The sequence below is a fragment of the Meles meles genome, chromosome 4 (assembly GCF_922984935.1).
Source record: "Meles meles chromosome 4, mMelMel3.1 paternal haplotype, whole genome shotgun sequence".
NCBI classification, from domain to species: Eukaryota; Metazoa; Chordata; class Mammalia; order Carnivora; family Mustelidae; genus Meles; species Meles meles.
Window position 1 is genome coordinate 113,295,811 of NC_060069.1, and position 25,306 is coordinate 113,321,116.

The 25,306-nt window shown below is 41.7% G+C and overlaps 2 protein-coding genes across 7 annotated transcripts in view; both read right to left on the reverse strand.

Annotated features, from left to right (window-relative positions):
- The window catches only part of NXPE3 (neurexophilin and PC-esterase domain family member 3), a 45,703-nt gene extending 25,070 nt beyond the window's left edge, over nt 1-20,633 (reverse strand). The window contains exons 1-4 of one of the 6 annotated variants that reach the window (XM_046003274.1): nt 20,498-20,633; nt 19,657-19,779; nt 17,882-18,000; nt 13,950-14,238 (exon numbers count right to left, since the gene is read on the reverse strand). In XM_046003274.1, coding sequence (XP_045859230.1) covers nt 13,950-14,042 — 93 coding nt within the window. In that variant the 5' untranslated portion in view covers nt 14,043-14,238; nt 17,882-18,000; nt 19,657-19,779; nt 20,498-20,633. Of the gene's footprint in view, nt 1-13,949; nt 14,239-15,687; nt 15,708-17,381; nt 17,443-17,816; nt 18,001-19,656; nt 19,780-20,497 lie in introns of those variants that run through there. The other 5 variants (XM_046003272.1, XM_046003273.1, XM_046003275.1 and 2 more) reach the window with 5 other exon arrangements.
- LOC123940443 (60S ribosomal protein L31-like) lies at nt 11,680-12,112 on the reverse strand. Its single transcript, XM_046003278.1, has one exon. The coding sequence runs from the start codon at nt 12,086-12,088 to the stop codon at nt 11,711-11,713; it is 378 nt and encodes a 125-aa protein (XP_045859234.1). The 5' UTR covers nt 12,089-12,112; the 3' UTR covers nt 11,680-11,710.
- Nucleotides 20,634-25,306: the final 4,673 nt, after the last annotated feature.

The following is a 25,306-nucleotide window of genomic DNA, read 5'->3' on the forward strand; positions in this document are numbered from 1 at the left end:
TGCCAAGGCACACACTTCAAAGAGGTATCCACTTCTAAGACCGCTATCTCGGAAATACACAATGCCAGCCACAAGACTAAAGAGTCAGGTCACCACCTCCAACAGGCTCCTTTGGTTTAGAGATCTTGGTAGATTAGGTAAGTGACCATTTCCTGTGTTCTAAATTCCCCTTTTATGTTTTAAATTCACCAATAAAGAGTGAACCTGTGAAACTGCAGGCCCCTGTCCTTAGATTCCCCCCAAAACAGCAGAACCCCAGGTCCACACTCTTTATCTCTTTCTCTACCCATGACCTCACTATGTTGCCTCAGGTGTGCTGTATACCCTCCAGAACCTATGAATAATAAAACTTGTTGTTGTTTTTCAAAGTTTCCTGCTTGCAGTCATAATAAGAACCACAAGAGCCAGTCCAGCAACAACAGTGGTAATTAAGAGGCTGAGATCAGCACAAAACATTTCCTGTCAATTTTGCCTTAGCCTACAAAAGACTCATTTTAGACCTAAAGACACCTGCAGATTGAGAATAAGGGGGTGGAGGTAGATGCACATAGATATCAACAGAAAATTCAGTCCGAGTAGCAATTCTTTATTGGAAAAAGTAGACTTTTTGTTCTCATATTGTTTGTTGTTGTTGTTGTTTAAGCAGGCTCCATGCCCAGCACTGAGCCCACTGTGAGGCCTGAACTCAGGATCCTGAGATCGAGACCTGAGCTGAGCTCAAGAGTCAGTCACTAAACCGACTGAGCCACTCAAACACCCTGGTTCTTGTATTGTTTTTCTTTGCTTGGTACCAGGGTAATACTGGCCTCATGAAATGATTTTGAATGTGTTCCCTCTATTCCATTATTGGTAACATTTTTTTTAAAAAAGATTTCATTTATTTATTTGACAGAGAGAGACACAGCAAGGGAGGGAACACAAGCAGGGGAGTGGAAGAGGGAGAAGCAGGCTTCCCACTGAGCAGGGAGCCCGATGAGGGGCTCAATGCCAGGACCCTGGGACCATGACCTGAGCTGAAGGCAGAACCTTAATGACTGAGCCACCCAAGTGCCCCTATTGGTAACATTTGGATAAAGACTGTCATTTATTACATATTCTAATGTTTGGTAGAATTCACCAATGAAACCATGAGGTCTTAGGCTCTTCTGTGCTGGGAGATTTTTGATTCCTAATTCAATCTTCATTCTTATTGGTCTAAGAAGATTTTCTATCTCTTGGATTCAAGATTCATGATTCAATCTTGGTGACTTCTTGGTTTTTAGGATTTATCTGAGTTTTTTTCTAAGTTATCTGATTTTTTAGTATATAATTGTTTATAGTAATCTGTTACCACACAATGTGTTTCTGTGGGTATCTGCTGTATTGTTTCTCTTCCATTTCTCATTCTGGTTTTTGAGTCTTCTGTTTCTTTTTAATGTAATTAAACCATTGCCAATATGTATATTTTTTTAAATGGATCATTACTTTCAATATTATGTTATTATTTATTCTTGTCTCTATTTGTTTCTGATTTTTTTTGTTTCCTTCTCTACTAAATATTACGTAAGTTTCTTCTTTTTCTAGTTCCTTGAGGTGTAAAGTTATTTCAATTTTTTTTAATTTTTATGCTCTTTATTTTTATTTTTTTACAGATTTTATTTATTTATTTGACAGAGAGAGAGAGCACACAAGCAGGGGGGGGCAGCAGACAGAGGGAGGGGAAAAAGCAGACTCCCACTGAGCAGAGAGCCCCACATGGGGCTTGATCCCAGGATACTGGGATCATGACCTGAGCCGAAGGTAGACACTTAACTGACAGACCCACCCACGCATCCCTTTTTTTTCGTTTAAGATTTTATTTATTTGAGGGACTCCTGGGTGGCTCAGTGGGTTAAGCCTCTGCCTTCAGCTCAGGTCACAATCTCAGAGTCCTGGGATCAAGCCCTCTGTTGGGCTCTCTGCTCAGTGGGGAGCCTGCTTCTCCCTCTGTCTCTCTGCCTGACTCTCTGCCTACTTGTGATCTCTCCTGCCAAATAAATAAATATTTTTTTAATTCATGTATTTGAGAAACAGAGCGCACAAGTTGGGGGGACGGGCAGAGGGAGAAGCAGACTGCCCCCTGAGCAGGGAGCCTGACATGGGGCTCAATCCCAGGACACTGGGATCATGACCTGAGCCAGAGTCAAACACTTAACTGACTGAGCCACCCAGGTGCCTCTCAAACTTTTTTCTTTTTTTTTTTTTTTAATCTTTTATTTTTATTTTTTATAAACATATAATGTATTTTTATCCCCAGGGGTACAGATCTGTGAATCACCAGGTTTATACACTTCACAGCACTCACCATAGCACATACCCTCCCCGATGTCCATAACCCCACCCCACCCCTCAAATTTTTTTCTTAATACAAACACTTATAGCATAAATTTCACTCTAACATCTGCTTTTTCTTCATCCCATAGGTTTTGGAATATAGTCTTTTCCTTTTGTTTTGGGATAAATTTTGATTTGCTAATTCCTTTCTTATTAGGTCAATTGCAATAGTATAGTGCTTAATATTTACATATTAAATATTTAATATTTATAGTGTAGATTTTTCAGCTTTTTTTTTTATTGTTGATCTTTAGCTTTGTATCACTGTGGTTAAAAAATATACTTGGTATGATTTCAGTCTCCATAAATTTTAATATTTGTTATGTCTCTCTTTTTTTTTTTTTTTATATTTTTTATTTATTTATTTGACAGAGAGAGAGGTCACAACTAGGCAGAGAGGCAGGCAGAGAGAGAGGAGGAAGCAGGCTCCCCACGGAGCAGAGAGCCCGATGTGGGGCTCGATCCCAGGACCCTGAGACCACGACCCGAGCTGAAGGCAGAGGCCTAAACCACTGAGCCACCCAGGTGCCCTGTTATGTCTCTTTTTATGATTTAACCAGTGTATTCTTCTGTGTATACTTGAAGAAAATGTGTATCCTATTTTTCTTAGATGAAATGTTTTATATATATCTTTTATAACCATGTCTTCTGAAATATGCTTTAAATTCTTGCTGAAAAAAAAATAATTTTAACGAAGGTACTTGTTGAAAATAAAGCATATCAGAAGAGAGGTGGTGGTGATGGGTGAAACACCTCAAAGGGATAAGAGAGTACATTTATGGTGATGAGCTGAGTAATTATGTATAGAATTGTTGAGTCACTATATTGTACACCTGAAACTAATGTAACACTGTATGTTAACTACACTGGAATTACACTAAAAAACTTAATAATAAAAAAAAAATTTTGCTTTTTTTTTTTTTAAGATTTTTTTATTTATTTGGCAGCAAGAGATCACAAGTAGGTAGAGAGGCAGGCAGAATGAAGGGGGAAGCAGGCTCCCCACCAAGCAGAGAGCCTGATGCAGGGCTCAATCCCAGGACCCTGGGATCATGACCTGAACCAAAGGCAGAGGTTTTAACCCACTGAGCCACTCAGGTGCCCCAAAATTTCACTTTAAACATAAAACTTTTCTAAAAAATTCTCTGGGGCATCTGGCTGGTTCAGCTGGTATAGAGCATGCAACTCTTGATATCACGGTTGTGAGTTTGAGCCCCATGTCAGGTGTAGAGATCACTTAAAAATAAAAGATCTTTTTTAAAATAGTCTGATGGGGGTGCCTGCATGTCTCAGTTGATTAAGCATCTTCTTTCGGCTCAGGTCACGATCCTGGAATCTCAGGAAATACCCCCCCGCATGGGGCTCCCTGCTTAGCAGGGAGTCTGCTTCTCCCTCTGCCCCACCCTGGTCGTGCGCTCTCTCTCTCTCTCTCAAATAAATAAAATCTTTAAAAAAAAAAAAAAAAAAAGTCATAGAGGGAACAAAAATGACTGAAAATTTTGTCTTACCAGAACTGACATCAGCATGTGACAGCCTAAGACATTCCTTTTCTGTTCCCCTTTCAACAACTCATCAGGCATCTGTCCACAAACAAAAGGGCCTTTGTGGGAGTTGTGGGGAACAGCACCAGATGCCAAGGGACTGAGGCATCTCGCCCACATGTGCATCTGGTAATAGGCAGACAGACTCAGCACAGGCTGCAGAAAAGCCAGTGAACCTGGCCCAACCCCTTATGGTCACAGTCAGGGAAAACCTGAAGATCCCAATGAATGAAAAAGAGTGGGTGGAAATCCAGCTTTCCCTAGAGCAGGAGATTCCAGCATGCCCCTGGTAGTGCAGTGGAGTGGTAATCAGAAACTCTGCTGGTGTTGTCCCTCCCCAACACAATGCAGTGCGGATGAACTCTCACAGCACCCTCTCCCAAGCAGGAAAAGGAGAGTGGGAGTTAAAGCCAAGCCATTCCTGTTGAATGAGATGCCAGTGGGGAAACCCATTTCTCTCTGGCAGCACCCAGAGTACTGAGGCTGGACCTCCATGACTGGTGGGAGGGAGAAGATCAGGGAAAAGGCAAATGAGAATATCAAAGGGCATTGAAGGGATGCAGTTCCTGCTGACTGTGCTCAAAACGTTAGCAGGAAGCTGGTCCATAAGCCTATGGGAGAACCTCACCTACAATCTCTCCACCAAGCCCACGAGCACCCCAACACCCTGAGTACAAACTCACACCTCCTCTGACTGCAACAGCTCCTGGCATACACTTCCCAGATAAGGTGGCAAGTGTAAGTCTGATAAAAGAGTGCTATCAGAAAAACAGACTAATATCTATCAGCAAAGAAACCAGAAACTTGAGTTATAGTGCCACTTTCTAGAAAACAAAAGAAGTTAACAGCAGCGGGGCACCTGGGTGGCTCAGTGAGTTAAGCCTCTGCCTTCAGCTCAGGTCATGATCTCAGGGTCCTGAGATCGAACCCCACATTGGGCTCTCTCCTCAGCAGGGAGCCTGCTTCCTCCTCTCTCTCTGCCTGCCCCTCTGCCTACTTGTGATCTCTGTCAAATAAATAAATAAAATCTTTAAAAAAAAAAAACAACAACAACAACAAACACAAAGAATCTTAAAAGCAGCCAGAAAAAAGACTGTAATCTGAAAGGAACACCCATTTGGCTGTCAGCAAGTTTCTCAGCAGAACTCTGTGCCAGGAAAAGTGAAATGACATATTCAAAGTGTTAAAAGAAAGTGTTGACCAAAAATACTGCGTCTTGCAAAGTTAGCTTCAAATATGAAGGAGAAATGAAGACTGCCTCAGACAAACAAAAGCTGAGAAAGTGCATCACCACTAGATCTGCCTTGCAAGAATGCTGAAAAGAGTTCTTCAAACTGAAGAACTGAATGAAGACACTAATTGGTGACATGAGAACATATGAAAGTATTCTACACAACAGTAAAGAGAAACATACAGTCAGATTTAGAAAACTGTAATTGTAGGGACGCCTGGGTGGCTCAGTCAGTTGGGAATCTGCCTTCTGCTCAGGTCATGATCCCAGGGCCCTGGGATCAAGACCCACATCAGTAAAAGGTAGACAGAGCTTTGTATGCTACTGAAGTTAAGTTGTTATGGAGTTATAAGGGACAGCTTTATCTATGAGATATTTTATATAAATCCCATGGTAACCACAATGCAAAAACAGAACAGATTCACAAGAGAAAGAAAGGAAAAACAGAGCATACTACCACAGAAAAACACCACTTTATAAAAGGCATAAACAGAGGGAAAAAGAAACTATGAAAATACAAAACAATCAGAAAGCAATTAATAAGATGGCATTATTAAGTCCTTATATATCAACAAATAACTCTAAATGTAAGTGGATTGAATTCACCAAGAAAAAGGCAAATAATAGCTGAATGGATTTTTTTTAAAGGACCCCCCCCCCAAAAAATAGGTGGCCTAAAGGTACCTTCAGATTTAAGGACACACACAGGCTGAAAGCAAAGAGATGTCAAAAGATATCCCATATACAAGTAAAAACCAAAAGAAAGAGAGGTTGGTTATGCTTATATGAAACAAAATAAACTTTAAGACAAGAATAGGAACAAGTGACAAAAAAGGACATCATAGAATGATAAAGAGGTCAATTCATCAAGAGGATATAACAATCGTAAACATATACCAACCCAACAACAGAACACCTAAATATATTAACATATATATTAAATACTAACAGAACTGAAGGGAGAAATAGACAACAATAAAAGAATAGTAGGGGACTTTAATACTCCACTGTCAGCAATGGACAGATCATCCAGAGAGAAAATCAACAAGGAAATATAGGATTTGGACCATACATGCATTATATCAAATGGACCTAACAGACATTTATAAAGTAATCCCTATCAAAATTCCAATGACATTTTTAATTTAAAAAAACAGGGAAAACAAAATTTGTAAAAGAACCCGAATAACCAGAGCAATCCTAAGAAATAAGAACAAAACTAAAGGTATCATACTTTCTTGTTTTCAAACTACACTACAAAATTATAGTAATCAAAATAGTACGGTACTGGCATAAATACAGAATAGAATTAAGACCCCAAAATAAAGCCCCACATATATGATCACCTAATTTTTATAAGCAATTACTATGCCCAATGTGGGGCTGAAACTCATGACCCCAAGATCAAGAACAAGTGAGCCAGCCAGGCACCCCTAGAATCAACTAATATTTGATAAGGGAGACACAAGTACTCAATGGCATAGTACTCAAAAGCATAGTCTCTTCAAAAAATGGTGTTGGAAAAACTGGACAACAAGCAGACAAATGACTAGACCCATTTCTTAGACCTCTCAAAATGGATTAAAGACTATGTTAGGGGCGCCTGAGTGGCTCAGTGGGTTAAAGCCTCTGCTTTCGGCTCAGGTCATGATCCCAAAGTCCTGGGATCGAGTCCCGCATCAGGCTCTCTGCTCAGCGGGGAGCCTGCTTCCCCTTCTCTCTCTCTGCCTGCTTCTCTGCCTACTTGTGATCTCTGTCTGTCAAATAAATAAATAAAATCTTAAAAAAAAAAGACTATGTTATAAGATCTGATATTATAAAATCCTATGGTGATAATCATATTGCAATATATAAATATCATATCAACACACTGCATACCTTAAACCTACATGTTATATGTCATTTATCTCAATGAAAAGAAAGAAAAGAAAATTTTCCCTTATCTACTGATTGCCTATTGGGAAATATTCCATCCAGGGCACTTGAATGGCTCAGTCGTTGGGTGTCTGCCTTCGGCTCACGTCATGATCCTGGCGTCCTGGGATCAAGCCCTGCATCTGGATCCCTGCTTGGCTGGAAGCCTGCTTCTCCCTCTCCCACTTCGCCTGCTTGTGTTCCCTCTCTCACTGTCTCTCTCTCTCTGTGTCAAATAAATAAATACCATCTTTAAAAAAATTTTTTAAAAAGGAAACATTCCATCCTCCTTGTCTTTTTCAGTTGTTGTAAGGATATAACAAACCATTAAGGACCAAACCATGCATGCTCATGACATACCCCCTTCTCCTTCCTACCCTTTTCCTCTCTTCCTTTCCTACTCTTACTCTTGTTCCTTGGGCCATCCCAGCTATTCAAGACCAACCAATTTCAGGATACAAAATCAATATACAGAAATCCTTTGGATTTCTATATACTAACAATAAAGCAGCAAAAAGGGAAATTACGAAAATAATCCCATTTACAATTGCACCAAAAACAATAAAATATTTAGGAATAAACTTATCCAAGGAGGTGAAAGACCTGTAATTTGAAAACTACAAAACACGATAAAAGAAATTAAAGATGACATAACACATGGAAAGATATTCCATGCTCATGGACTAGGAGAACTAATACTGTTAAAATGTCCATACTACCCAAAGTAATCCACAAATTTAATGTAATCCTTATCAAAATACCAATAGCATTTTTGATAAAACTAGAACAAATAATCCTAAAATTTGTATGGAACCATAAAAGATTCCAAAGAGCCAAAGCAATCTTGAAAAAGAACAAGACTGGAGGTATCACAGGACACCTGAGTGACTTAGTCAGTTAGGCATCTGCCTTTGGCTCAGGCCATGACCCTAGGGTCCTGGGATGGGGTCCCGTGACATAGAGCTTCCTGCTCAGTGTGGAATTTGCTTCTCTCTCTCTGCATCCCCCCTTGCCCCGCTCATTCTCTTTCGCCTCTCCATCAAATAAATAAATTTAAAAAAAAAAACAAAAAAACTGGACCTATCAAAATCCCATATTTCAAGATATATTACAAACTGTAGTAAGGAAAACAGTATAGTACTAGCACAAAAATAGACACATAGATCAACAGAACAGAATAAAGAGCCCAGAAATAAACCCATGATCATTTGGTCAATTAATCTTTGACAAAGGAGGCAAGAATGTGCAATGGGAAAAAGACAGCCTATTCAACAAATGGTGTTGGGAAAACTGGACAGTTACATGTAAAAGAATTTAAATGGACCACGTTCTTACACCATACAGAAAAACAAACTCAAATGGATTAAAGACCTAAACAGGAAACCTGAAACCATAAAAAATCCTAGAAGAGAGCACAGACAGTAATTTCTCTGACATTGGCCATAGCAACATTCTTCTAGATATATTTCCTCAAGCAAGGGAAACAAAAGCAATGATAAATTATTAGGACTACATTAAAATAAAACGATTCTTCATAGCAAAGAAAATAATCAATAAAACAAAAAGACAACCTACGCAATGGGAGAAGATATTTGCAAATGACATATCCATAAAGAGGTACTATCCAAAATACATTAAGAACTTATATAACTCAACACGGAAAAAAAAAAGGGGGGGGAAGCAAATAATCCAATTTAAAATGGCCAGAAGACATGAACAGACATTTTCCAAAGACATCCAGCTGGCCAGGAGACACGTGAAAAGATGCTCAATGTCTCTCATCATCAGGAAAATGCAAATCAAAACCACAATGAGTTATCTCCTCAAACCTGTTAGAACGGCTAAAATCAACAATGTAAGAAACAACAACAGAAGGCAAAGATGTGGAGAAAAAGGAACCTCAGGCACTATTAGTAGGAATGCAAACTTGTGCAGCCACTGTGGAAAACAGTATGGAGGTTTCCTCAAAAAGTTAAAAAATAGAATTACCGGATGCCTGGGTGGCTCAGTCAGTTAAGCGGCTGCCTTCAGCTCGGATCATGATCCCAGGGTTCTGGGATCAAGTCCCGCATCGGGCTCCCTGGTCAGCAGGGAGCCTGCTTCTCCCTCTGCCTGCCATTCTACTTGCTTGTGCTCTCTCTCTCTCTTTGACAAATAAATAAAATAAAATCTTTTTTTAAAATGTAAAAAATAAAAAAAATAAAAAATAAAAAAAATAAAATGTAAAAAATATAATAGGGAGGGCACGTGTTGCATGGAGCACTTGGGTGTTGTGCAAAAACAATGAATACTGTTACGCTGAAAAAATAAATTATTTAAAATGTTAAAAAAATGTAAAAAATAGAATTACCAAATGATCTAGTAACTACATTAATGGATACTTACCTAAAGAAAATGAAAACACTAATTCAAAAAGATATATGCCCCCCTCTGTTTACTGCAGCATTATTTACAATAGCCAAGATATGGAAGCAGTTCAAGTGTCCATCCACAGAAGAATGGACAAAGAAGATGTGGTGTATATATATACAATGGAATATCACTCAGCCATAAAAAGAATGAAATCTTGCCATTTGCAACATGTATGGACCTAGAGAGTATAATGCTAAGTGAAGTTAGACAAAGATACAATACCATATGACTTCACTCATATGTGATATACAAGAAAAAAACAAAGAAAGAAAGAAAAAGACAAACCAAAAAAAAAAAAAAAACAGACTTTTAAATATAGAGGACAAACTGGTGATTGCCAGAAGGAAGCTGGGAGGCGGATGGATAAAACAGGTGAAGGGGAATAAGAGTACATATATTGGGATGAGCAATGAATAATATGTAAAATTGGTGAATCACCGTATTGTTCATTTGAAATTAATATAACACAGTCTTGGGGTACGTGGGTGGTTCAGTGGGTTAAAGCCAATCCTAGCTATGAAAATCCAGGAGAGGTTGCTGGAAGTTTCTGGTGGATGCATGCAGTCAAATCCAGACCATGCCAGTGTTCTAGTAACAGCTATCTGAATTTTAGCTGCAAATGGAAAAATGTAAGTAACTCTTCAGAGAGTAATAAGAGAACAAACTATCTCTTAAGCTGAACATGAACAAGGACACAAGCACCTATTGCTATGACAGCATCCTTAAATCCAACCATGAGAGAGGATGCCATGCATAAAAGTTAACACCAAGGAAGGAGGGTAGAGATAAGAGACTTACAAAGAACTTACAGAGACTCCAGAGACTTACAGAAAAACGGAGCCTCAGCTGTGCTCAACTACCTCCTGACTCTACTATAAATGAGTAATATTCCTTAATATTAAAGTCAACCAGAATCAGGTTTCTTTACTTGTAGCCAAATCCCTAACAGACTGGTACTATCTTTATAATCAGAAAAATATATATATTTAAAATATCAATGAATAAGTGGGGAAAAAAACAGGACATGCTCAATGAGAGCTTATCAGAGAGATACTAATGATCCCTTCTACAACTTTTGCTGGATACTGCTACATACACCTCCTTCTCATATTATGTGATATATTTTTTAAAGGTTTTATTTATTTATTTGACAGAGAGAGAGAGAGATCACAAGTAGACAGAGAGGCAGGCAGAGAGGGGTGGGGAGCTGAGTGGAGAATCCCATGCAGGGCTCCATCACAGTACCCTGAGATCATGACCTGAGCTGAAGGCAGTGGCTTAACCCACTGAGCCACCCAGGTGCCCCTCATATTATGTGATATTTTTAATTAAAACTGAGTCTGTACTTTTCAGGAAATGACTGGATACTCTAATCACAAGAAAGCATCGTTAGGACCAGAAGCATAGGATGGAAAGGAAATTAAGGGATGGCAGACTGCCGAGCTTCAGAGCCTTTCCCGTTCTCCATCCCCTACCCTAATCTTCCTATCAATTTCCATCACAGTAATAAATTGAACAGTTTAAAAGTCATGGCAATATTCTCAACTTGGACAAGATGACCTCATTAGACAGGGAAAATGTTTTACTGCACTCTAAAAAAAGAACTATTTGTTATTGTCAATGTGAGAATTGTCTTAATCGTTTATCACTGCCGTTTATCTCCCTTCTCCCTTATTGCTAAGTTAGTCCTGGTGCAGATAATTAGAGCTCTTAGTTGGCATTCAGTCCGCAAATTCTCAAGAACGAAAGTAGGAGTACTAGGGGAATTTTCTCACACTCCTTCCTGCGATAACATCAATGATGTGGGACTCTGGCCTACCCTCTCAAGTCTCTCTTTCTCCCTTTTCCTGCCTCCTCACTCAACCTAGACCCACACAAGTTTCTTTTTCCTATTTGTATACCCACGCTATTTAATGTGGTAACACACACACACACTCACACACTCACAAAACCAATGAAGAAGAGTGCGATGCACACCCCTGGTCTTTTTTTTTCTTTTTTTTTTTAGCACCTTGCTTTCATTTACTTCAAAATCATGGGAATCTCTCCTAAAACTCAGTTCTCAACCATGACCCTATTCCCAGCATAAATTTACAGCTAAATCTCACTGGAAGTGTCTTCCATTGCATTACATACGGATTCTCCAGTTGAGCAGCAGTGTGGATACAACTTGGAAAAGCATCAGGCATCACTGTTTTCATTATTTCACTTTACAGCTTTTAGTTACCCCCATCGTATTCCTTTATTTGACAATCAGCAATTAGTTTTCATCCACATTAACTGTCTGTAGATTTTTGAAAGTGGTGACAGGTACATAGGTGACCAGTGTGTAGAGCTTGTTTGGGGAATCTTCATCCTCGTTACGTTTTCTGGACAACTGCACACGGATGCGGTATGGAACGTTCCTTATTCCTTTGGCCCAGACAGCTTTGTTGAGCCTTGTGTCAATGCGCACATCTGGAGTTCCCATCTCCTTCATGGCAAATTTCCGGATCTCTTTGAGTGCCCGAGGGGCACGCTTCTTGAAACCCACTCCATGGATGCGCTTGTGAATGTTGATGGTGTATTCTCTGGTCACTACCTCGTTGATGGCAGAACGGCCCTTCTTCTTCTCGCCACCCTTCTTCGCGGGAGCCATCCTGCCATGCCCGGGTTGGAAAGGAAGAACACACCCCTGGTCTTGAAAGTTACTGCCCTTCTGTCATCCTGCAGGCTCAGTTCCATCTCCCAAACCTGTTCTTCCTAGCCCCTGCACACAAGCCTCCTGCAAGTACCCCGCCTTCCACCTTCCACCTCCTCTACAGGCAACAACTGCTTCAAGATCCTTCCCTCCTGCAGCAAATGCATCTACGTTGGCAACCATCACGATATTTTTCCTTCTTAGGTCAGAGGAAGGAGCACAGCAACTCCTACATAATCAATACTAAAATGATAACAAGAACACCCACAATATATGATGTGTCTCAACCTACATAAAGTTTTATGCTCCATTTGTGCTCTAGATCACATTATCTCCTCTCCTTGGTCCATTAATCCTTCTCCTCTCCATCTTCTCGATGATCACTTTACCCTCAAATTCAAAGCCCTCAGACTTCCACTGCTAGCCAAGAAAAAGAAACAGTAAGATTTACCCTTCCATCTGAAACAACTTTAAAAAAATACATATATATATATATAAGAAGCAATGATTTTCCAGACCCTGAACATTAGACAACAAAGGACAATGATGCCTGAAAGACGGAAAGCATGGGTGATCCTTTGCTTACAGCCTTGAAAGCGTTTCCAAGCTGCAGCATCGGGAGGGGATCCTGGGTAGAGCCTGGTCAACTACTCAAGCTGAAGAGACGTGGCCAAGTCTTAAAAGATCAAAGTGAATCCATAAGACAAAGTGGCAGGAGGAGAGATACAGACAGAGAGAACTCAGGGGATCTACAGAGGGTCCCTCTCAGTTACTCAGCAGAGTACTGGAGGGCCAAAGTGCATGAGGAAAACTATGGAGGCTGAAGGAAAAACCTGAAAGCATAAAAGACAACAGTAATCAGAGTTCTCAGAGGGCCAGAATGCTTGGGGACACAGACATTCCATCTATAGCAAAAGCCAATAAGCAGAGAAACACTGTAATTAAGATGAACGTACAACCTAAGAAGTTTCACAGGCCAAGAAAAGTAAAAGAGCAGCATCATTTTGTCTAGAATCACTCCAAAAATTTCAGTGACTTATGAGTGGCAAAGAGGGGGAGAGGGGCATACTAAAGTTCCTGCCTAGTGCCAGGCACTAAAGAGGGGTCAGTAGGACACAGTCCTGCCCTTGTGTGCATGCTGTAGTCTTCAGGACAGATTCATCAACTCCCTCCTCTGAGTTTTCCTTCAGTTTTTGGCCAGCAGTCAGCTAAAAGGTCCCCTCCTTGGGGCGCCTGGGTGCCTCAGTGGGTTAAAGCCTCTGCCTTTGGCTCAGGTCATGATCCTAGGGACCTGGGATCGAGCCCCACATCGGGCTCTCTGCTCAGCAAGGAGCCTGCTTCCCCCTCTCTCTCTCTCTCTCTGCCTGCCTCTCTGCCTACTTGTGATCTCTGTCAAGTAAATAAATTTTAAAAATAAATAAATAAATAAAATAAAAGGTCCCCTCCTTGAAAAAACCCTCCTTCAACCCCCTAACAACTATACAGTAGTCTGCTTTCCTTTCTTTACTGTATTCTTCACAATTCCTAATAATCACTTATTATTACTGTATGATTATGATTTTCTCCTATGTACATTTAGAATATGAGCTCTATAAGCGAAGAAATCATGTCTGTCAACTTCACCACTGTACCCTCTGTGACCAGCACAGTATACAACCACTAAAGTACTCAAACACTTACTGAATAAATGAAAACAAGAGCTATGACCAGGATAAGTTTTCTGATGACCAGCATTTCCTAGGCTAGTTAGCCCAAAATCCTTAGATTTGGTTTCTTTAGTTAGGAAGGAGCATATGAAGTACTCATACAAAGTACTCACCTCTACCTGAGTAACATTGACGACCAGCACCACCACCATCAGCACTGCAAGCAGACAGCAGAAAAGCCGTAGTTTGAAGAAATTGAGCCACATTGTCTGTCTGTGTCTTGATCATCCATGGCCGACGCCATGCTACCTTCACTCCTCAAAACTCCATGTCTTCGTTCTTCTGATCTGCAGACGAGCTTTTAGTTGAATTTGTTTGTTTTCCGCTAGTATCATGAAGAGCTCTTTGTATGGAGGAGAGGCTAGAGTTGACTTAAGAAGCACAGTTTTCTTCAGAGGACTCCTTCAAAGAGGGAAGATGAGAATACAGATCACCAACTCCAACAGCCAAGTATGTGGTAAGAGGAAAGGTGCCACACTTCCTCTTCCTGAACCCTCTCAAAGGCCCAAAGTCATGAGGGGAAAGCAAAGAGCCACAGCGCAGTAACATCTGTTGCGCATTCAGTTTGCTCAAACCCAACCCCAGAGTTCCACACAAATACAGTGATATTTGTCCTGCAAATTTTAGGTTTTAACTTTGAAAAGGTAAAGAAGAATGTCTTCAAACCCTTAGAATTAGAAAATTAAAGTCACTGTTAAATTTCTAGAGGTCTAAGGAGATAAAATCACTCCCCTTCCCTTATAGCTTAAGTTACATAACACTCCTAAAGTGATTGTATTTGACAAGCATTAAGAGGAAACCTGCTGATTTTATGAGGAGTTCTGCGAGACTGTGCAAACCACCCCCACCTCCTCTAGAAAACAAGGACTGCTGTCCCCCTACACAGCAGAAAACTTGAAACACCCTTTGGATGTCCAGCTCCTGAGGGAGGATGAGCCCTCAGCAGAGTAACAGGGCCCAGGAGGGAAGACACTTGGCCTGAATATAGAGGAAAGAAAAGCTAAGCCTGACAATTAAGAGGAGATCCAAATCCCTCATCATAACTGCTAGAGGCAGAGGACTTCAGAGCCTGGCACTCCTACCTGTTTTCACATAATGAATTCAAAATGCTCTCCCCAGTTTTTACTTTGGCATAGATAAACAGAAAAAAATACTAGTATTTTGTTTCTAGCTAGGCTCTCAATAGAGGACAAGGTGGAGAAGTCATGGTGAAAGGGTGCAAAACTATGGTGCAGAGGATCTCTGACTACCTCAACTGCACCAGCTCTCCCCGCAACGTTGTACTGGACCTGGCAAGCCGCCCTACTCCCTCTCTCTTTCACTCCACCTGTCTAGTCCATTGCCATGCCACAAGGACCACAACTCCTCCTCATCTCTGCCTCATAAAGGAGACAGAAAAGGACCACAACTCCTCCTCATCTCTGCCTCATAAAGGAGACAGAACTAAGCTATTCTAACTTGCTCTCCATCCTCAGAAGTCCCACAGCACTTTCTTCTCACTTCACATCTCAGCATTTTCACTCCTCTGTATTTGTATATATTTCCTGTTCCTCCAACTAGACTATACCAATCACTTATTTGCGGAGCATAACAAATAACACGGTGGACATGCGGAGATGGAGAGGAGAGGGAGTTGAGGGAAACTGGAAGGGGAGATGAACCATGAGAGACTATGGACTCTGAAAAACCAACTGAGGGTTTGAAGGGGCGGGGGGCGGGGGAGGCTGGGGAACCAGGTGGTGGGTATTATGGAGGGCACACATTGCGTGGAGCACTGGGTGTGGTGCAAAAACAATGAATTCTGTTACGCTGAAAATAAAAACAAAACAAAAAAAACAACCAGAGGGGCACCTGGGTGGCTCAGTCGGTTGAGTGTCCGATTCATGATTTCAGTTCAGGTCGTGATCTCAGGTTCCTGAGATTGAGTCCCACATCAGGCTCCACCCTTAGGGTAGAATCTGCTTCTCCCTCTCCCTCTGCTCCCCCTCCACAGCTCTCTATCTTCTCTCTCTCTCAAATAAATAAAATATTTAAAAAATTAAAAATTAAAACAAAACAAAACAAAACAGAAACCAGAGCACCAGGGTGGCTTATTTAGTTAAGGATCAACTCTTGGCTTCAGCTCAGGTGGTGATCTCAGGATTGTGAGATCGAGCCCCAGTGCAGGGCTCTGTGCTGAGCATGGAGTCAGCTTGTCCCTCTTCCTCTCCCTCTGCCCCTTCCCCCAACAAGCTCTCTCTCTCTCAGATAAATAAAATCTTATACAAAAAATAAACAAAAAAGGGACAACTGGGTGGCTCAGTCAGTTAAGTGTCTGCCTTCGGCTCAGGTCTTGATCCCAGGGTCCTGGGATTGAACCCTGTGTTGGGGCTCCCTGCTCGGTGGGGATCCTGCTTCTCCTTCTCCCTCTGCTGCTTCCCTATTTGTGCTCTCTATCTGTCTCTTTCTATCTGTCAAATAGATAAAATCTTAAAAACAAAACAACAAAAGAGAAAAAAACACAGAAACCAAGGATCAAAGAAAAAGCAACTTTGTAATAACAATGTATCATATTTCTTGGAATCACTCACAGTACCTCCCCCTTACATGATATATATTGATGCAACAATCCACAGAACAAAAAATTATGGAAGCCTACTCTGCAGCACACACTGTACTAAGTGCCAGAAACTCCCATGGAAGAGCTTACACTTATATCAGACAAAAGGTATTTCCTCTCCTAAATTATGAATATTTATCCCTCTGCAGGCTCCCTGTACAGGGATACCAAGCACTGTGAAAGACTGCACTTAACCATTTGATGAGCCCTCAACCCCACCCCTAACCCCAAGCACCCACACATCCCAAAGTAAATCCTGGGAAAGAATACCTATGAACCAGAAGAAATGACTCTGTCATCAGGTCCTGTCACCAGGACCCTGTCATCTGTCTTCTACAGAAGAGCAGGAGTTGGCCATAAATATCATAGGCTTCCCTCATGACCAGAGAGGGAGAAGACTAAAGACAATACTCCACGGAGATTCAGCAGCACCACAGTAAGCACTGTCTGTGTACTGCAGAAACACCAGCAGCTTCGAGGTTAGTGTTATTCAGAGCCAGGTGGCAGCAGTGCAGCTGCGGTCAGGGGTGCAGAAGGATGGCAAGGGCAGCAGACTCCAGAACTACGGGGACCACAGGGACATAGGTAGCAAAGCAAATGTGCAAGAAACCCCTCATGGCCAAGGACTTCTACTGAAAGTTGCTACTGGAGGGACATGCAAGACCTGACTTCTAGACCCATCTGTATATCTAAATAGATGTGGTCTAAGGGGCATGTAGACATCTCTTTGAAAAGACATGTATGAAAATGTTCATAGTTGTTACCTCAGTTTTTTTTCTCCTTCATCTTTATCTTTGTGTCCTAAATTTTCACCAGGAAATAAAAACTACAAATAGAAAAAGCAGGTTTCTAAAAGTAATAATTAACAACAAGCCATAAGGAGAAACACAGCATTATGCCAAATACAGAAAAACAATTCAATTTAAAATGAAAAATTTCGGGGCACCTGGGTGGTTCAGTGGATTAAGCGTCTGCCTTTGGCTCAAGTCATGATCTCAGGGTCCTGGGATCGAGCCTCACATCAGGCTCTCTGCTCAGCGGGGAGCCTGCTTCCCCTCTCTCTGTCTGTCTCTCTGCCTACTTGTGATCTCTCCCTCTGTTAAATAAATAAAGAAAATCTATTAAAAAATAAATAAATAATAAAATGAAAAATTTAAAAGTGAAAGAAGAAATCTCTAACCGTTCTCTATTCTTTTCCCACAAATACAAAACCCAGGCATTATACCAAGAAAGTTATTTAAAAAGACAGCAGGACAATATCATTCAGTATCTCAAACTGCCTTAGAACTGAATAAAAACAAAAGTGCTAGACGGAATGACTCTAAGGAGAAATTTCCTAGACCAGCCAGAAAATAAAAATTTATTACTGAATGTTATTTACCTTTTTAAAAAAATTTTCCAGTTCCCAAGAAGAGATGCTTTTAGAACTAAGAGATTAGAGCTTACATCTGACTTTCCTTCCAGTGTAAAGTCCTGAATTTAAGCAATCATGACAGCACTTATTCTTTTCTTGCCACATTCAAAGCACAGGTTGATGTTTCCTCACTTTTATACCGTTCTTCTTGCTGCAACAAGATTACACACATGATATCCAAGTTAAAGATACCAAAATTAAGGAAAATATTTGAAATCAAGAGTACAGTTTTATCCTGAGATGCACAGAGATTTCAGTATATCAAAGTAGAACAAACATTTTCTTTACTACTAATAAAAAATAGTAACTGGCTATATATATATATATATATGAACTTAAACATGGCAAGTCACTCCCAGATCTGAGCTGAAGGTCAAATTTTATAATTAGCAATATAACTGAAAAAATATAAATCAAAGAGAAAAGCTCCACATGTTACTTTTCTTAAAGACTAGGATAATTACGTACTTCAACAACCCATCCTACCACTATAGAAAACAAGAGGTATCTAGACAGATCCAAAAGTTATGTTTAATTCAGGAGGAATTTAAATTTGAGTGCTCTTGTTTTCAAATCCTCCTAATGAGTCAGTCCACCACTTAGTCATGCCTCATATTTATGTTTGAAGGACAAGCAAAAAGTAAAATGCATGGTCTGTTGGGTCTCTTCTGCCAAAGGTGATTAAAACTACTTACCAGCCAATCTAACTTCTTTATGGCCTGTCACAACAACTCTAGACTGCTACTATGTATGTAACTTCCTATCCCATCTCCTAAGAGAATTACAGAGTGTTTACATCACTTGGAATTAAAACTGTCAATAATATCAATGGATAGTTGAGTTCAGTACTAAAAAGAAAATTAGGCAGCAAACCCCTCCCCTAGGTAATTAGACAACCATTTCACAAAGATAAGGTATTACAGGATAACTACACATCCAGTTTCTGGGACAGTCCCCATTCTATATACCCTAAACTGCTATCCACATAAATATAATTATACTTGTCAGACCAAGTGTATAGAATTTTAATTCAGAATATGTGGACCCCCTACACAGAAGACAAATCACAGATCTACATGGAATATACCCAAACTTAAATATTTCTATATCAGGGGCACCTGGGTGATTCACTGAGTTAAGCATCCAACTCTTGATTTCACTCAGGTCATGATCTCAGGGTTGAGATCAAGATTCTCCCTTTCTCTCTCTCTCTCTCCCTCTCCATCTGCCCCTCCCCCCTCTAAAAAATTTATATATCAAATTTTCCAAATTGCAGCTGCATAACTCATAAACACAGAGAAAAAATTGATGGTTGTCAGAGGGGAGGGAAGTGGGGGGGGAATAGATGAGGAGGATTAAGAGGTACAAACTTCCAGTCACCAAATAAATAAGTCATGGGGATACAAATGTAATATAGAGAACATAGTGAATAATATGGTAATAATTCTGTATGGTGACAGACAATAACTACGCTGATTGTGGTAATCATTTCATAATGTATATAAATGTCAAACCACTCTGGTGAGCACCTGAAACTAGTATAATATTGTATGTTAACCATACTTCAATAAATAAATAACAAAGCGCACCTATATTTCACAGGGTGCTGGGTAAGACCCTGAAACTTAATAGGCCAGGATCCAGAGAAAGAATGGAGCCGTATCCATGAATATGACAATGATGGGTCATCAAATAAGGTCAACCCTTGACAAAGAGGAAGCACAGCAGAAGTCTGCGGGACTTGTTTCCCCTGATTCCATTTCTCTTTCATTTATCCCCACCTCACACACCCAAAGTGCTGACTCACCACCCAGGCCTTCTCCTGCCCTTCTTCCAAAGCAGCACCCCATGCTTTCATGGGGGGGGGGGGCAGTTGGAGAGGAGATGAGAAGTAAAGAAATCAGTTAAGTAAGTCACGGAGTAGTAAGTGCTGTAAGAAAAAAATAAGGCACATTGATAGGCTGTGTTCTTTAAACTTGTATGCACATTAATATCATCCTGTAAGCTTTTAACAATGCCAATGCTTAGACCAGACTCAACTAACTGAATCGGAATCTGTGGGACCAGGGCTTAAGAAACAGGTTTTTTAAAAAAGGTCTCCAAACGACTACTATAATATGCTGCCAAACAGGGGAGCCGCTAGTATGAGGTGGCCAGAGGTGTTATTTCTATCAGCGGGTCAGGCCTGTCCAAAATGATCTCTGAATTGTAACCTACACTGTCCCCTCAGGACAATCCGATTCCAGGATAACCGGGACAGCCAACCTCACTTCAGTGATCTATTCCTTCGTTTCCCTTCTCAGTAACGAATAACAGCACTTTATCAGGCCAGAGACTGTGCAAAGAAGAGACGAAGTACCGGCGGAGGAAAGCAGAACCCAAACACCTTGGAGCGTGCTGCTACCTCCATTGCATGGAATCAGACAATTAATTATCAGAGTCTGGGAGTCCCGCCAGCTTCAAGCACACCCTGATGTTCCAAATGATAACCACACTGAGGAAGGGGAAGGGCCACTGAGCAGTGTAATTCTTCATCTTTAGGAAATTGTCAGCAATCCTCCTTTAGAGTAAATAATGAAAAGAAAGGAAAATTTTACAGACAATTACACACGAAATTTGTATAAATCCTGACTGAGAATGCCACTTACCACCACCCTAGTGGCCTTTAATCAAGCGGAGATGGGCGACAGGCCCGGGTTTCCACATCACACCTTGCAAAGTCACACGCTTCTCTCCCCATACGACCTGAATCTGATGTCCCAAAGTGTCAGCTCAATAATGCCATAAGAGTCCAAAGTGTGAGAGCATCGCCGGGCAAGTGGCAGCTGGGCCCCGGGGCAGCAGTGAGACCGGAGAATGGGGCTGAGGAGGCAGGAGTCGCAAAGTGCCCCGAATGGGGTTAGAAAGAGGTCTTCAGCTGCGGCACCTGCCCGCGTTGCAGCAAGTCCGGAAAACTGAGCACGGAGATGCTCGCGTCAGCCCCGCCCCCTCCCTGCGGGAGCCGCAGCGGCTCGGGCAACTCAGGTCCGAAGCTACGGCAGCGGAGGCTCCAATTCTGCCTCCGCCGAGGAGGAAAGCCTTCCCTTTCTGGCTCCAGACTCCCAGCCGTGGCCCCCCAGTCTGCAGCTCCTCTGCACCAGGCCGGGAACTCAGGGGTCCGCACGTGCGGAGAAAGGGGCTTCTCGGACTAGAGGCGCCCCCGAGGCGCCAGGCATTGGGTCCCTCGAGCGGCAGGGACCCAGCCCGGCGCCTGCGAACAAGCCGGAGTCCCGCACTCACTGCCGAGCCCTGCTGGCCGCTGTGCTCTCTCTGGCCGCTAGGCATTCGGACCGCGGGATGTGAGGAGGCTGCGCCAGATTGCCTGGCCTCTGCTTCCTGGCCCCGCTACGTCTCCTCACCCCCGACCCCCGGCTACAATTGGTTGAACTCCAGAAGGGGCGGGCCGAGGATGCTGACTGACAGCCACGGGCGCCGTGCGCAGAGCGCTGTGCCGGGAGGCGAGGCAAGCGTAGTGAGCGCTGCTGGCGCAAGGGGCTGCTTTGCTTCTGCGCGCCAGGGGTTCATACAGCTGTAGCCCTGTGGCCTGAGCTCTAGCCCCTCTCAGGACGGGCTTCTCTCGCCTTAGAACCTGAGGGTTCCCCAGGGACAGTCTGTTTCAAGGCTTTTTTTCTTGTCAGCCAAAGTGACCATACTGGAGAAGCCCGTACTTGGGCTGTCTTCCCTATCAGTGGCGGAATGTATTGTTTCTTCTGCCAGAAAAAACACTGTTGGCCACACACGAGCTCTGGAACGGCAGGTCCTTCAGTCTTTCCCTGCTTGGAATTGGTCGGCTTACTCTATTTGCTCTTAAAACAGCCTCGTTCCTTTTACTCTCCCTGTACATAACATAGGTCTTGTGACAAAAACGCCTGCATACGTTCTCCCATCCCCCAAATCTGGGTTATCCTATTTTGGACGTTCTTCTAAGCGGTAGAACGTCAATGACTATGTGAAATTCAGAAACTGAGAGGAGACCTTGGAAGACAGATAAAGGACCTGCTCAGGAAGCCGGAAGGGATTGCGGGCTGCTCTTTGTTCTTCAGTGCACAGTGGGGTTAATGGAATTTATCCCAACAAAACACAGACTCTAAAAATATACCTGCCCCAGACTATTATCTCAAGGCTGAAGAATTAATACAAATTGCAACTAACATTAATTATTTTTACATTTACTGACCACAATGGACTCTACGTGCTTATTCAGATGTTTTCGTGGCAGAACTACATGCATGGGTGACCAGACGGATAGAAGAAAAGCGGTTTCTACATAGGGCCCACTCTTCTGGAGTAACCATTTCATTCTCCTTCCTGGAGAAAGTCAGCCTTCCAAGGCCTGTTCATAAAAAGTAACTTCTGTTGCCTCTGCTAGAAGAAGATCCCCATGTGATAAATTTGTGCTCTCAATCCTATCTCCCAGACACCCCATCACCTTTTACAGTTTGGCTGCCTGGTAAGCTGCAAATACTTAAACAGGAAATGCTGACTTCTAAGTCATGGTTTTGGACCACATTAGTGATCCCTGATAAACCATTTCTCCCACAGGCACTCATAATTCTGAAGCATTTGAGTCATCTTACTTATATACAGTCATTTTGGCCACAAAAAAAGAGTGACCAGGACCAGGGAGGCCTGCCTATCACTACTAGATAACTGTGTATTACTTCAAATAGCTCTGACTGCAAAGTCACCACACTCCCAATGAAAAATACTATCATACAAAAAATATGCAATTTGGATCTTAGCCTGACTGGGGCTGACACACAGCTCTACCTCATACTAGCAGTGCCAGTCTAGGCAAATGATTTAACTTCTCTGGCCTCAATTCCTCAACTGTAAGTTAGGGGCAACAGTATCTGCACTTAGGAATAAATAAAACAACAAATAAAAGTCCCCTAGCACAGTGTCCCAAATCTCTTCGATTAAATTCCTTACCTCAGGTTATGACATGGCATAAGGAATTTCTGAATACTACATTTATGATAATCAAACTTTGAGAGCTGGATAAAAATGAAGACATAAAGTTTGTATGTCATGATACAAAACCAAAGGAACTGTTCCTTTCTGACCTATCTGCAAAAAAATTTTGATGCTAATATTACTCAATTTTATTTCTCTAACAACGTATAGGTTTGAGAGTTAGATAAGCAAAAAAGCAAGTTAAGCCAGTTTCTGATGTAGTTAATTTGGTGGGTATTTACCAGCAACCTGGCTCCATCTCTGATGGCAGAAGCTTGGGGCACAAGCACTCCTGAGTCCATGTCAGTTCCTGATTCAGTTACTTTGCTTCTGAACCCTCTGAACAAGTGACTAAAATTTAGCCAAACCCCTTAAACCATTGTTCAAAATAAGTGACTACTGTCAAGTTAGGTACCAACCACTCTATTCCCAAAACACCATGAACCATGAGAAGATGTTGCCAAGGATAGGAGACTAGAAGGAAGAGGAATTTGGTGACTGTATGAGTCTGTTCAGGCTGCTATAATAAAATGCCATAGACTGGGGGGGCTTAAACAACAGAAATTTATTTTCTCATAGAAAGTTAGAAGTCCCAGAGCAAGGTGCGAGCTGATTCAGTTCCTTGTGAGAGCTTTCTTATTGCCTTGGAGATATATACCTTTTGTTTCCTTCTTCTTCTTCTTTTTTTTTTTTTAAAGATTCATTTATTTGACAGATAGAGACCACAAGCAGGCAGAGAGGCAGGCAGAGAGAGAGAGAGAGAGAGAGAGAGAGAGAGGAGGAAGCAGGCTCCCCGCCAAGCAGAGAGCCCGATGCGGGGCTCGATCCCAGGACCCTGGGATCATGACCTGAGCTGAAGGCAGAGGCTTTAACCCGCTGAGCCACCCAGGCGCCCCCCCCCTTTTTTTTTATAAGGAACTCTGTGTGTGTGTGTGTGTGAGCACGCGTGCCCATGCACGCACATGTCAACACTAGAGGGGCTAGAACTCAAGTACCTGGTGGCCTCAGGAGTTCTGCTGGGCAGTGCAAAGGAGCTTCTTCTCCTGCTACTTCATATCCTGTCTTTGAATGCTTCCAGTTCTCCATGCTGGTCCTCCTTCTCAGGGGGCCACAACTCCCCCTTGTGCTGTATGACATAGCCCTCAAACCACCTGGCCTGATTGGCAATCCAGAACAGAACCAGCCACAGGGAAGGTTAGGTAGGTGTCCTCTGAAACACCTCCAGCTTCACTCCCATCTTGTTTCTCTATGCCCCCTCCTCTTATAAGGATATCAGTCTCATTGGATTAGTGCCCTACCCTTATGACCTCATTTAACCTTAATTGCCTCTTGCTGAGAAAGGCAGTCTCATGCAAGCAGTCCTTCACACATACCGCCTTAGCCTAGAACACACCTTACCAAGAGATGAAAGAGTACTCACAGCTTGTGCTGGGCTTTTTGCCTTGTGTGGGATTTTCTTCGTGTGTTCCTTATTTTGCTTAAGACACCTAAGAGTTCCTTCACTGCTTCCACCATTCAAGGACACACTAAGAAAACGGCCATCTGTGAATCAGAAAATTACCCTTACCAGACACCAAACCTGGTACCTTGATTTTGGACTTCTCAATCCTAGAACTGTGAGAAATAAATTTATGCTGTTTATAATCCACTCCGTCCCTGGAATTCTGTTATAGCAGCCCAAGTGGAACTATTCACTCAAAAGTGTTCCAAAATCACTTCGGTCATCTCCCTTTTTCTTACACCTCTTCAGTGGATTTATGTCATACACCTGTAATACTTAGATTCAGTTGTCATAATCCACACTCCATCATAAGATTGCCCTGACATCCTACTTGAAATCTGGGGGGTAAAATTTTCCTATAATAAAACTTCAGTCTTCGTGCACTATTCTAATAGTTTTAAAGCTCAGTATGTGATGATAAAGAGGTCAATTTATCAAAAAGATCTAACAGTTATAAATAATTAGATACAAATATTAGATATTATTTAGATAAATATCAGATATACTATATAAATATATAAATACTACCAGAACTAAAGAAAGAAATACAGAGCAATAATATTTGGAGACTTTAATATTCCATTCTCAACGATTGATAAAGTATCCAGACAGAGAATCAATAAGGAACAGCAGATTTGAACAACGTTACAGACCAAATGGATCTAACAGACACATACAGAACATTCCATCCAACAGCAGCAGAACACATTCTTCTCAAGGGTACCTGGAACATTTTCTAGGATAGATCATATTAGGTCACAAAACAAGTCTCAACAAATTAAAGAAGGTAGAAATTATATCAATTATCTTTTCCAACCACAATAAAATGAAATTAGAAAACAGTAATGAGGGGAAACTGGAAAATTCACAAATACATGGGAATTAAACACATTTCTGAACATCCAATGAATAAGAAATTAAAGGGATATAAAAAATATTTTGAGACAAATGAAAATAAAGA